General features: G+C 39.0%; 1 protein-coding gene across 3 annotated transcripts in view; it reads left to right on the forward strand.

Annotated features, from left to right (window-relative positions):
• Positions 1-431: 431 nt before the first annotated feature.
• ppp1r9ba (protein phosphatase 1, regulatory subunit 9Ba) overlaps positions 432-13,794 on the forward strand; it is a 44,716-nt gene continuing 31,353 nt past the window's right edge. For all 3 annotated transcript variants that reach the window (XR_009649875.1, XM_060891955.1, XM_060891954.1), the window contains exons 1-2: positions 432-569; positions 2,094-3,509. Coding sequence is in view for 2 of the 3 variants with exons in the window: in XM_060891955.1 (XP_060747938.1) it covers positions 2,151-3,509 (1,359 nt within the window). In the remaining variant the exon portion in view is untranslated. The remainder of the gene's footprint in view (positions 570-2,093; positions 3,510-13,794) is intronic.

The following is a 13,794-nucleotide window of genomic DNA, read 5'->3' on the forward strand; positions in this document are numbered from 1 at the left end:
CTTGGATAAACTCCAAACCACTACAACCCTGTACAGCCCTAATTACTGAAGAATGAATGAATATATTTACAGAATGTTTGTTAATAATTAATAATTCTTTCAAAAGCGGTTCAAAACAATTTACATGCCTATGCTTTGGCATAATTATATGGCCACCTTTTATAATAATCTAATATTCTATATTTCCTAGCATTTTTTTTCTGCTTCTTTGATGCAATTTCTTCTAAACGAATTACAATACAGTAAGATATTTTCTTCTCACAAACCATGGGTATACAAACTTTTGCACGGACGTGTATATGCAGTATTCTCATGTTGAGCACAGTTTAACTGCGTGCTTCTTAAAACCCAAAGGAGGAAAATGTGATGGAAGCAGTGATGCCATGCGCGAGAGGAGGGGCGGGGCTGTGAGCTGAGCTGTGCGCGCGAGCCGGGGAGAGACAGCACGGCCGCGTCACTGCTGTTCGCTCGCGGGGAAACCGACAAGCTGAAAAGGGCTCGAGGACACAATGAACTCGCCAGCGGAAGGAGTTTAACGCACCGGATCTTTGATGAACACGAAATACAAGGTAAGTCCGTGTAGTTACGCTTGAATGTGTTTTTGAACTCCTTTCTGCTTTTGATTGAAAAACAGAACCGTTATTTTGGGCGACAGAAGATGCAGGAAGCGACGTAAGCGAGACAAAAGGCTACGAGCAGAACCGTATACTAATGCAGTAACTCGCATGTCAGCTCGTGCACAGCGTGCTTTTTCGGCATATTGTTCTATTTCTTCGTGTTATTTGGCCGCTAGGACTGCGGTTTGGGATGCAGCCTCAGTATTCAGCACTGAACGGGGCCTCGCCGTTCCACACGGTCTGCCGTCCTGTTTTGACAGCATCGATGTTCACCGACACACGCAATTGAATCGCCTACTATTCTCATAAGCTGTCGTTATTGCACCAACCATGAGATTTTTGCACCACATAAGAAACAGAAAGTGTAGCTACAATGCAGTGTTTTATAGAACCGAAGCCTACAACCTAAAGCCTTAGATCAAATTAGTGGCATCAATCACAGAAAGGGTTTATAACAAAGCCTACTGCACCATGCCAGGAAATAGCACCGCATACGGATTGCCCTAGGAAAGCTTATTGTCCATTTACATTTCCAGCATTTAGCAGACACCCTTATATCCAGAGCGGCTTACAATATCTCATTTTTGTACAACTGGGCAATTAAGGGCCTTGCTCGGGGGGCCCAACAGTGTCAGCTTGGTAGAGCTGGGATTGAACTCACAACCTTCGGATTGGTAGCCCAACACCTTAACCACTAGTCTACCCACATGCCCAAAGACTATGAACGCTTTAATCAAGATTACACTTTTACAACAGGGCCTGTATTGTATTTATTAACTACCTTCTGATTTCGATGTAAGTCCCAATTAATGTCATAATAATATTTGTAACTGGCATAGCTACATATGAGAGCAATTACAAAACCTCCTTCAAAAAAAGGATAGAAATGTACATAAAATATAGGCCTATGTGTAGCCTGTCATACTGTACATACTCACTGGTTAATAAAGCAGATTCATAGCAGATTCCAAAATCTATGCCTTCTTTAGGCTGATCGTACAAATTGAACTGATCAAGAGGGATGTGGTTGAATTTTTTTTTTATTTCACAGAAATGAAATTGACAGAAAATGTACAAATGCTAACCCCGCCCCTAGCCTTACCGTTATAGGGGGTAAATCAGCATGATCTATCTATCAGTTTTTTTGGTTATGTTTTGCTAATAAAACCTTTAATGGTTTTATGTAGAACTGTACAGCAGAGGATTTTCTACTAGAAAAGGTTCCAAGCTGAATCCCTTTAGGATACTTGACCCCTCCAAATTACCTTAGCCCTTAATATATATCTTTTCATATGACCATGTTGTATGAAAATTAAATTCACAAGTGGCACATCATATTGTTCATTGATTTATTACATATTTAATTAACACCATTTGTAGTCATTTTGGAAAGTCTATGTCTCGCTCGCCTGTTTCATAATACTGATGTGTCTCTATTTGCTGCTGCTTCTACCACTGATGGGGTTCCACCTCCAGGGGAAAAGGGAGGAGGCTATGCCGTTTCGACTTTTCTTTACCACCATTTGATTAACCATGATGAAGACTGAACCCCCATCTGCAGCCAGCGGCACAACAAGCACCACGCTCGGCGCTCGGAGCGCATCGCCACACAGGAATGCATACGAGGCAGGAATTCAGTCACTTAAACCAGTCAAAGACCCTGATGCTGCAAACGGTGAGGATGGCAAAGAGGGGAAGTCACGACCTATCGGACGGGGTCGCAGGTACGGCTCCAATGTCCATCGCATCAAGAACATGTTCATGCAGATGGGCTCCCCTGGGGACGAAGAAGATCCGTCAAAGATGAAAGACCAGGCAGTGCGCCTCTCCTTGCCAAGAGCCAGCAGTCTTAATGAGAATGTAGACCACAGCGCCCTTCTCAAGCTAGGTGGAACTGTTTCTGAACGTGTGAGTCGCTTTGATGGAAAGCCTGATGGAGGAGGTGCCCGTGGACCTTCGTCTGGCTTCTCTAAACTACAGGAGACACGCAAGATTTTCGAGCAGCGCACCATGCAGGAGAAGCAGGCTGCTACCAACCGCATCCTCCTGAAGAAGGAACGTGCCTCTGGCTTCCAGGACAGTCGTCTGGATGTTGTCGTACGATTCAATGGCAGCACAGAAGCCCTAGACAGACTGGACACAGAAGTTGGGCCTGTCGAGGCAGTGTCTCCCACTGTTAGTCAGCTGAGTGCTGTGTTTGAGAAGGCAGAATTGCGGAACAATCTCCATCGGCCGTCTTCATCTTCACTTACGCCCTCTCGCCCCAAAGTCATTCCAAAAAAGGTGCGAACATTCTCTCAATCAGGAAGCCAAGAAAATGAATTGCTGGCTAATGAACAAGAAGCAGCCCCTAGAAGTCCAAGGAGAACAGGATCCCAAGCTAACGCAACAAGCAACAAGCTATCAGCAGATGAGTCTCTTTTGTCTGCAGAGCCAAATGCAAAGCAGTCAAAAGAATTCCAAGACTCTACTGGAACTAGTACAGAGTCCATACCTGGGGAGCAGGATGCTGCTAGCCAGGAAGCAGGGAGCAGATTGGTGCATGCGGAGGTTCACGCTTCCCTTGAAAATGGGGAGGCTGAAAACAGTCACGAGGCTGTTGAGCAGAGAGATGAGTGCAGGCTGAACCAAGGAGACACCTCCGCTCAAAAGGAGGAGGCGGGAGAGGAAGAGACCCTAAAGGAGGATTATTCAGAAGCTGACCTGATAGACATCAGTGCCTACAGTGGTGTAGGTGAGGACTCTGGTGGGAGTCAGCTGGATGAGGACGAAGAGGCTGATGATGATGAGGCTTATGAACCGGAATCTAGCTGCACAGAGATCCCGGGACTGCCGAATGAGGATGAACCTCCAGCCAGCAGGAAGATCCGTTTCAGCAGTGGGCCGATTAAGGTAAGCACTTTATGAAGTGATGGACATCACAATTAATTGTAAAATAATCAATACAGCAGCTGTTTCCATTGAAATATGTCAGTAACAGAAAACTGGATGATATTTTGTCACGTCACTAGATTTTGCTGCTCAGAATATGCTGCTCAGAAACTGCAAGATGTCTTACCTTATGCAAGATTTTGACAAACCATAGTGCTCTGCTATTTGACAGATCATTTTGAGTATTCTTTGAGGATACACAGTCCATGTTGTTTTTTCTGTAGTGTTCACATTTCAGTTGAACAGAGTACTCCTGTGTAATAATGTTACACATATGTCATTAATACCATGTGTGGCTGACAGTTTTTAATTTAAAGATGGAATGGCAAAGGTTAACTACCAAGGACTGCTATTACTTTTACTATCACATAAATCACTTCAGTAATTGCATAGTTAATTTTAAGCACACATTGGCATGTCAAGCAGGTAGCCATTTCAGCAACGCACAATTCAACCAGTGACAGTCAAGCTGTTTGGCAGTATTTATAGTCTCCTACAGGTTTGCTGAGCAGTCCCAGCTTCATTTTGCATTTCTGTGTTCATCAGAATACATCTTTAACCAAAATGTTCAGCCACTTCCTGTAAGATCTATGTCTGATCTAGTGCCTTCATATGATCACATGCTAGCTTGCTTCTGCAGCCATCACGTGCCACACTCATGAAAATTGTTATGAACCTGGCATGTTTTTATTTAGTTCTCTCCTTTATAAGTCACTCCTTTCATATTCAGGAACACAGGATATGAAAGCAGCATATCAGATTCTGCTATAAAGGGAAGAAATATAAAGTATTTATATCAACTCTTTAATTGACTGGGACTGACTGGTTATGTTCAAGCTTCTCTTTATATCTGTCTGGTTAAAAGTGCCAGGTGATGTTCATGTTTACTCAGTCACTCGTCCTTTCAAGGGGTCATAAGCGTAATAGACCGACCCTTAAGATGGTGTTCTTGGTGCTCTTAAGGACAAGTGACAAGACTCGGGCACATTAAAAACAAAACTGAAACCGAAGTCTAGTGAAATGTGTAAGAAAATTTAGTCTTGTTTAAGAGAACTGGAATTGTCTTAAGAAATCTTTGTGTTTCTGCTCACATTGTGTATGGATTTCTGCTCTCAGTGATGTCACAGTGAAAAAGATGCTTACAAAAAAAGGTTTTGTCCATTTATTCATTCATTCATTCATTCATTCTCTTACACTCAATGGATTATTACCATGAATACTCCATAGCCAACAATCTGAAAAGAGTGTGTACAGTATGTGGTGCTTTGCAATGCCTGTCTCCCTGTATGTAGGCAGAATACACACATTGTGCCAAATTACTGACATAGAGAATATCACTGAAAGGGTGAATAAAAGCCTGTAGTACTTAAACACCCTACACTTATATTGGATGTTAAGCTTTACTAGTACTTCGAAGCATTTCATAAATAATGCCATAGTGACTTGTCTATACAGTATGAAGTAATTTTAAATTATACCCAAACTCTTCAGTGTGTACCATTTAAGCACCAACAATTTCCTTTGTGACTTCTTTTGCCATGCAGACTAATTATAGGCTGCAAGAACCTTCTTCACAGCAAAGGTTTTCTTATCCACGACATTAAGCACTGGAAGGTGAATAAAAGAATTGTGTCTAAAAAGCAGGAAAGGGCAATTTCTCCCAGCCTTAGCTGGTCATTAGATCTTCTTTTCATTTTGTCCTCTGTCATTTCATGTTTGGTTCTTTTCCCTCCTCTCATTGTTCATTGCGTATCTGTAAACTTTGCAGCCATGTACATTACACAGCAGCTGCTTACAGTAGTGATAGAAACAAATGGCATGCTCTGGAGTGAAACAATGAGACAAAATTATATCACTTTGCAATTTTGTATATGGAATTATTATTTACAGTTATTTTATTAGCAATCATCCGTGTAGGGTGTGTGTGTACATGTGTGTACATGTGTGTACATGCCCTGCTTTGTGGCTGGCCTTATTATTAAATACTTCCTGATTCCAGGCAGCTTTGGGCGGCCCCTCTTATCCTTTCAAACACAGGAAGAGGTCCAGCAGTTGCATGGAAGGAGGTGGCTGGCTTCATTGAGATTTTGTGCTAGTCAGAGAACAGTATGGTATTTTCATTGTTCTGTATACCTAATGCTTGTGTTCAGCTTTTAAACTTATACTTGCAGGCTTGGCATTCTTTAAAGTGAACGGACAATGGTGTTATGCATGAACAAGGACTATCAAGGCAATCAAAGAATGAGAATTGAAATTGATTGTCCGTGTCTGTGCAAAACATTCAATTCCAAAGGGCCAATATTGGATAACATAGTCGAAACACAGCAAGCTCCGATTGTCACACAGCTCATGGGAATGTTGATACTGTTACTGTTTTTAGGATATAAAGCAGCCATTAATTTGATTTACCACAGTTGCGCAACTCTATATCTATCAGAGAGACATTAACTCAGGTATTTAAAAAATGCACCGTGGACTTTAAATCTATACCAGTGGCTAAAAATAGTTTCCTTCAAAATTAAGAAATCCTAAGCCGGTATCAGAAATGTCTCAGGGATCAGTTCATTTCTGATTTAGCGCACAATTGATTGTGTATTTACAGCTGACTGCACTTAATGTTAATTATATACTAATTATTTAAAGATATTAAGATCATCTCATTTCTTGTTTAGTAGCTTGAAGCTAAAATGATTTCTGATTTTAAATAGTTGCATGGCTGTATTCCTGGCTCAAAGAAAGAATAACCATCTTACTCGCTTAACATGGAATAAACGTGTACCTCTGTGTTCTCAGCAGCATTTTTGTTTGTGTTTGAAGCCATGTGCCATAAATGTCTTCTGTAAAAAAAAATCTTTTGTCATTTCAGTAGTGATATAAATACAGACCACTTAATACTCGTTACAGAGCAATTTATTGAAGTAAACTACGAATTGAATGTTCATATTCAACTTCACTTTTTTGTGTATTTTTTAGACATTCTGGAGATTAAATAGCAGGCATTAAATTAAAGGGCACAGCATGGAATTATGTAGTGAAACAATGATGATAGAGCTCTTTTTCCTTCTGTTTAGTCAGTCTTAGTAACATGTTTTACAATTCTGAGATTACTTCATGATGTTTCTTGCTCAGCTTTCTCGGTCCTCCGTGAAGAGTCAGAATGAACATTGTTCAGCATTTAACATAATAATCTCCAGATGAATATTAAGCCGGTTTGTGGCCTTGTGAAATACCAACGCCCGCCATGGCGAAATTTGAGGAAGAACTCAGACACGTTTTGAGTGGAAGAAATGAAGAAATGAAGGCCTGAATCTTGCTCCGGTCTCTGTATTCTCTTAGTGGTGTCTCTTTTTGAAGGAGTCAAAATGGATTTTTCCAGAAAGGAAAAAAGTAAATCCACCAAAAAGTAAATGATGTTATCGTCTTTGCATCAAAACCAAAATACATTCATTTGCCTGCACACAGTTTCTGCATGTTACCTTAATTAGCTGATGCGTTTGCTTATCATGTCTGCAACACTATCCTTGCTGATTCAGCAGTTTAAATGGAGGTAGTTTGTTTCATATTAATAGCAGAGACTGGTTTTGTAACCAAGATTTGGTTTGTGCCCTTATTTATTGAACACCCTCAGAGAGTTTATAGAGCTGCCTGGTATGGTTTAATAAACCAAGGTACGCTAAAAGATGCAAATTGATTAGGTATCATGAAAATAAAGGTGAAAATTGCTTCTCTTGTTTATTCAAAAACACATAATTAGATTATTCTTTTAAAGAAACTTGTCATGTTCATGGCAGTTTTTCATTTATTTCCTTCATGTATGTTGGATGCAGATTGTCCTTCACAATGGTTGTTGAAGCTTTGTTTTTCCTCTATCATCATATTGTACTTTACATTTGGTCACAGATAATGCTGCTTCCCACAGACCGAGCAAATTGCTTTGCTCTGTTGTGAAAAGTGGGGATGTTGTCTGGCTTGATGGCTGATTTGAGTAGGAGAATAACTGGCATTTCTTCAAAACAGCAGAAAGAATTCTATAAATCAATTGCAGTAGTCAGTAATAAACAATATTATTCCCATCCTACAGTACTGTATGTTTAAACATAAAAAGTGTTTTTTTTTTAGGTTTGTATTTGGCTTTAATTGCAGATTAAACTAGATTTGTAAAGTTCGTCGCGACAAACTTTGATGTTGGCTTTGACGAGGCAAGTATTCGCAAAGGCCGGTGCTTTTTGGAGGCAAGTGGACATAAGGGTCAGTGTTACTTTTGGAGGCAAGTGGACAGAAAGATAGGGTGCCACAACATTTTTAGGCAAGTGGAGACGAGCATGTGACATCATCCGAATACTCCTGAGGAAGTTCCCCTCATTGGGCTGAGTGTTTTGATATGTCACATGTTCATGTTGTGCTAATTTTTGATTTCCACGTGACATGACGTGACGTCATGTGACGTCATCAGAATACACGTGAGGAAGTTCCCCTCATTGTTCTGAGTGTTTTGATATGTCACATGTCAATGTTGTAAAAAGTTTTTTGATTTTGCGTATATTGGGGGGCGGGGCTGCAGGACAATCGAAAGGCCAGTCGGTACACCAGTTTAAATGTTTGTTCAGAGTATCACCCTAAAGGAGCTGGCCGAGTTTGGTGTAGATAGTTCGAAAGCTTGCCGAGTTATAAACCTCCAAATTTTATAATTCAATTCAAGTTTATTTGTATAGCGCTTTTTACAATGGACATCGTCTCAAAGCAGCTTTACAGAACATAAACATAGGACAGAAGATAAACATAAGGAGTAATATAAAGAATTAATATAACTAGATTTGTAAAGTTCGTTGCGACAAACTTTGATGTTGGCTTTGACGAGGCAAATATTCGCAAAGGCCGGTGCTTTTTTGAGGCAAGTGGACATAAGGGTCAGTGTTACTTTTGGAGGCAAGTGGACAGAAAGATAGGGTGCCAAAACATTTGGAGGCAAGTGGAGACGAGCATGTGACGTCATCCGAATACTCCTGAGGAAGTTCCCCTCATTGGGCTGAGTCTTTTGATATATCACATGCCCATGTTGTGCAACTTTTTTTATTTTCACGTGACATCACGTGACGTCACGTGACGTCATCAGAATACCCGCGAGGCAGTTTCCCCTCATTGTTCTGAGTGTTTTGATATGTCACATGTCAATGTTGTAAAAAGTTTTTTGATTTTGCATATATTGTGGGCGGGGCTGCGGGCACAATCGAAAGGCCAGTCGGTACACCAATTTAAAAGTTTGTTCAGAGTATCACCCTAAAGGAGCTGGCAGAGTTTGGTGTAGATAGTTCGAAAGCTTGCAGAGTTATAAACCTCCAAAGTTTATAATGGGAGTCTATGGGAAAAAAGGCCACTTTGAGGCCCAGTACCGGAAGTACCGGTACTCGGATCGCTTAGAAAAGTAATAGCAACAAACATCAGACCAGGGTCTACAACATATCCGAATTTGGTGCATGTGGCTCGAAAGCCCTAGGCCGCATTAAATTTTATACATTTTTGTCTAAGCTTAAATAGGAAAACAGAATGTTGGCTTCTACAAAGCAACATAATAAAAATTCAAAATATCTATAGTTCACAGTGTGTATGTATGTATATGTGTTTATCCCCAATGAGCAAGTCTGAGGTGACTCAGGCAGCAGTGGCAAGGAAAAACTCCCTTAGATTGGTAAAGGAAGAAACCTTGAGAGGAACCAGACTCAAAGGGGAACCTCATCCTCATATGGGTGACACTAGATGGTGTGATTACAAATATACAGTCAGGCAAGTGTTGTATTGGTGTAGGATCACATGGAGTTCAGATCTCCTCTTAGCTTTGCTCTGTTATAATGGGAGTCTATGGGAATGGGAGAATGGGAGTCTATGGGAAAAAAGGCCACTTTGAGGCCCAGTACCGGAAGTACCGGTACTCGGATCGCTTAGAAAAGCAACAAATAATAGCAACAAACTTCAGACCAGGGTCTACAACCTATCCGAATTTGGTGCTTGTGGCTCGAAAGCCCTAGGCCGCATTAAATTTTATATATTTTTGTCTAAGCTTAAATAGGAAAACAGAATGTTTGCTTCTACAAAGCCAGCATAATAAAGCTGTGACTATTGATTGCATGGCTATTACATGTCTGCATTTTTCTTCCTGTTTTGTTGGGTTGGCTTTTTTGTTCAAGGACTCAGAATCGATCCAGTGTGCTTCAAAAAGTGCAGTTCCAAATAGGAGCAGCCATTTGTAGACAGAATGTCATCATGTGGCCAGCTGTAATTTGTCGTTATGTAAGAAACAATCCTTTGACCATTGCAGCTATACTGAGTCAAACAGTAATGAGTATAATAGGATTACTACAATTGGTCAATTCTCTAAGAGCATGTTGAACAGTACTGAAGTTTGAATGAGTGGAAGGCATTGTTGGAGTGCCAGAAGAAAAAAAACCCAATATTTATTATTCATTCACAGTGCCATAAAATCCACGTTGCCTTAAGATACAGTGAACAGCATTTACCTACATTGTTGCTACAGTGGGATTTTGGTTAATCTGACTATTTTAAACAGGAAGAACATTTCCACAAAAATGTCCTATAATTAGATTGACTTTTTATGACTTTCGTTTGCTTGTGGTGATTCCTGGATAGACACTGAATTATGTTAAGCTCCAACATAGTGTAACTTTGTGAAGGTTATTTTTATGATTCTCTAATAATCTGCATTAATCCATGACTCTTATATTTGAAATTGATAGAGAGTTAGAAAATCATTTTAAACAGCTGCATTAGGCCTTAATACTAACTTAGGCAGAATAAAATCCATTCAAGTGCATTTATGATGCATTTAGCTAATGTGTAGAAAAATTGAGTTCTAAAATAATGTGGAAAAAAATTTTTTAAAATACTGGTGGGTGAAGAGATGTACTCAGATATTGTGGGAGCTATTATTTTTTTCCACCAACGGATACCATTTCGAGTATTTTTGGATATTGCTCAGCCCTACCTATGTTCAGCCTACTTTTTTTCTCAAGAGTGATGGAGTAAAGACATAAAAGGAGGTCACAAAAGAAATAGACCTGCACTCTAAGCAGCAAAACTCAATAACCACCAAACTCTCACATCCTTCTTTTTTCTGCTTCTCGTAAGTCCTGTCTATAAATATCCTACACATTTTTTTTTGGTTCTCTTCCTTATGCCGAGTTCATTGAGGTATCATAAGCAACGCGTTTATTCTTAATTGAGTCTTTTGCAGGAAGTGGATACAGAAATACCATAATGTATCATGTACACATTGAATTATAGAGTAACACAGAGATAAAGCCAGTGTGTAATTAGTTATTAAGGCCATTTAAAATGCTTTCTAACACAAAGGTAGCAGAGTTTTGTTTGTGGATATACAATTGTTTAGCAGCACAGTGCACAATACAGTCAACTCCAGAATTATTGGTACCTTTCATTGAAGTGAGCACATGTCATATATCACATGCAGTAACAGCACATAGGCACTGTAATGTCTAACAAGGTTGTAGATGCTAGTCAAGGGATCGTTTTCCAGCCCGTCATGCAGAACATTTCAAGCTGTTTTTCCTGCACATGTGGATCATCGTCTTAAATTCAGTGACAGGGCCATCGTGAAACGACATGTTACAAGTCATTTTTAGAGTTTTCATTTGAGTTTATTTTGCACATATTTTGTTAGAAATATAATATATCAAGCAAACTTTAACTTTCTGACAGAGGCAGGACTAAAATACCATGAAATTAACAGAATTCATGACATCCATCTTCACAAGAGATCCTGGAACACTATCCTCAACATTACCCAAAAGCTTTAATGATCAGTCACATGGTTTAACAAAGGATGCCAGTTCTTCTTCTTCTTCTTCTTCTTCTTCTTCTTCTTCTTCTTCTTCTTCTTCTTCTTCTTCTTCTTATTATTATTATTATTATTATTATTATTATTATTATTATTATTATTATTATTATTATTATATTCACCCAGAGGACCATTACACTTATGGTAGACACTTATACTTTCAGCCTAAACAAAAAAAGTGTAAATTGTGAAGGTTAGAAAATACGCAAATGTAGAGTTAATTAAAAAACTTTACTATCTAAAACCATTCAATAAATATCTGGATAATGATGGTTTATGACCTTTGGTTGTCTGAGTACTATAAAAATCAAGTAATTGAATAGTTTTTTACTGTAGTGAGAACTATTCTTTATTTCTTTTTGTTGAAGGTCTTAGCCTTGGCAAGTTGGCAAGATGAGCTTGTTTTTGCAAGCAAATCCAAGGAAAAATAGTGTGGTATATAAACCTTAAGAGAGCTTTATAATATTATTTTGTGTTGGAAATGAAACACATGATAATATTGGAGTTACTCTACTCCCAAGGCCACTAACCGTGGACTTAAATGTATGAATCTGTCTGTGTGTGTCTCCTTGACAGTCCCCAGCTTCCCTCACAGTTATATAAGCACATAAAGAGAGTAGTGACGCACAAACCCACTCCAGTCAAAGCAAAGGCCAGTGTAGGATTTGCTATCGCATTGCCATTGGTTGCTGTACTGATGCATTTTGCATCATTTCTGAGAAGTGATAGAATTATTTATTTATTTTTTTCATTTGGTGGAGAAAAAAGCAACGACATAAACATTTTAACAGATTTGTGGTAGAATGAATCTGTTTTGCTGAAGTGCATCTCAAGGCTGTTTAATGAAATATAATAATAAAATTACAATACTGCCAAAAATGTTACCTGCGTTGCACTGCTTTAAATTGGTTGTTGACACAAATGTGGCGATCTGTGTTGTAGTTTGACTTCTTCGTGTGTACACACACTTCACAGGCTGAAGCTGGAAGTAGGCCATGTGACGTAAAACATCTTCCTGTTCCATATCCTTGTCTACAAAGACCTTTACTTTACATTAACAAACATGTCTTAGTACAAGTGAGTAGGAAGTGTGAAAGACTTTTCAGCAGTCACATCACCGTTTTAAACAAAATTTGAATAAATGACCGTTAGATGCAAATTGCACACTTTCTCCGCTGCTTTTTTAGTTTCATAACTCAAGGATGCTAACTTAATTTTTCATAAAAGCATTGTAGACCGGAAACAATAAACTCATTGATCTTTCTGAATGATCTTAATATATTTATGAGGTTTCAATATTGTATAAGTAAGTTATGAATAACAAAACAATAGGTAAACTAACAAAATGAAAGCTTGAAGAGAAAATACCTACTAACAAACTAACAAAATGTTCATCATAAACTGATCAGAATCTAATAACGTAAGCTAAAGCAAACAGCTTGATGCCAAGTGTAAGCTAAAGCCTCGAAGCTAGCTTAGTGATCTGATGAAATGAATCAGCAAATCTGAGGTAGACTATTAAAGCAATTGCAAAACTCTTACAAAATCTTTCACATGACCAAAAAATTAGGAAATTGCTTAAAAGAAGTTGACGTATATGGCGTATATGCGTAACTATTAAATACACAATAACACAAACTGTGAAAGATAATTCTTTGTTGTCTTGCTTTAAAAATGTCAGTGATTGATGATCCAAATCCTACAGTATGTGGAGTATTCTTTTTTTTCTTTATAGACAGCTTGAAAAGGGGACAGTCTGGAAATCACCAAGACCAACAGGGTGGGGCTTTTGACATGTCAGTTATATATGTTTTAAGCAGCTTAACCACTACGTTTCTTTTGTAACATATAGGAAGTGAAATATGATAAAGATGTAGTATACAGTATAAAAGGAACAGACTGTTTCTAGCTGTGATTGATGCTCTTTTTTATTTTTTTTTGAGATAGGAATGTCACTGTGGACCAGTGGCACTTAGAGAGGTCTTTGTGATCGAGTGTTAAGCAGAGACCATAGGACGAACACAAAGCCTCCATTTTATGAAGACCTTAATGAGGTTTTCGTTAATGATTTTAATCTTTTAATGTTTTTGGAGCATTTGTTGTAGAGGATGTTTGTGTCATTTTGTTCAGGTTTTTTCTCGGGCTTTAAAAAATACCACAACGGTGAGTATTTCCACTTCTGGTTATGGTGCGAAAAGGACGTTAGTGTTGTATTGAGTGTAGCAGAGAGGTCATGTTTGAGTGTCCAGCAGGCTCGTTCAGTCCCTTCCATCTCCTCCCCCTTCCTCTTTAGCAGTCTTCTGGTGGCCTGCGGCACACTGCACCCTCTGTTCTCATCTCATGTGCCTTTCTCTCACTCTCTCACTCTCTCTCTCT

This window comes from Tachysurus vachellii, chromosome 18, assembly GCF_030014155.1.
Source record: "Tachysurus vachellii isolate PV-2020 chromosome 18, HZAU_Pvac_v1, whole genome shotgun sequence".
Classification (NCBI taxonomy): domain Eukaryota; kingdom Metazoa; phylum Chordata; class Actinopteri; order Siluriformes; family Bagridae; genus Tachysurus; species Tachysurus vachellii.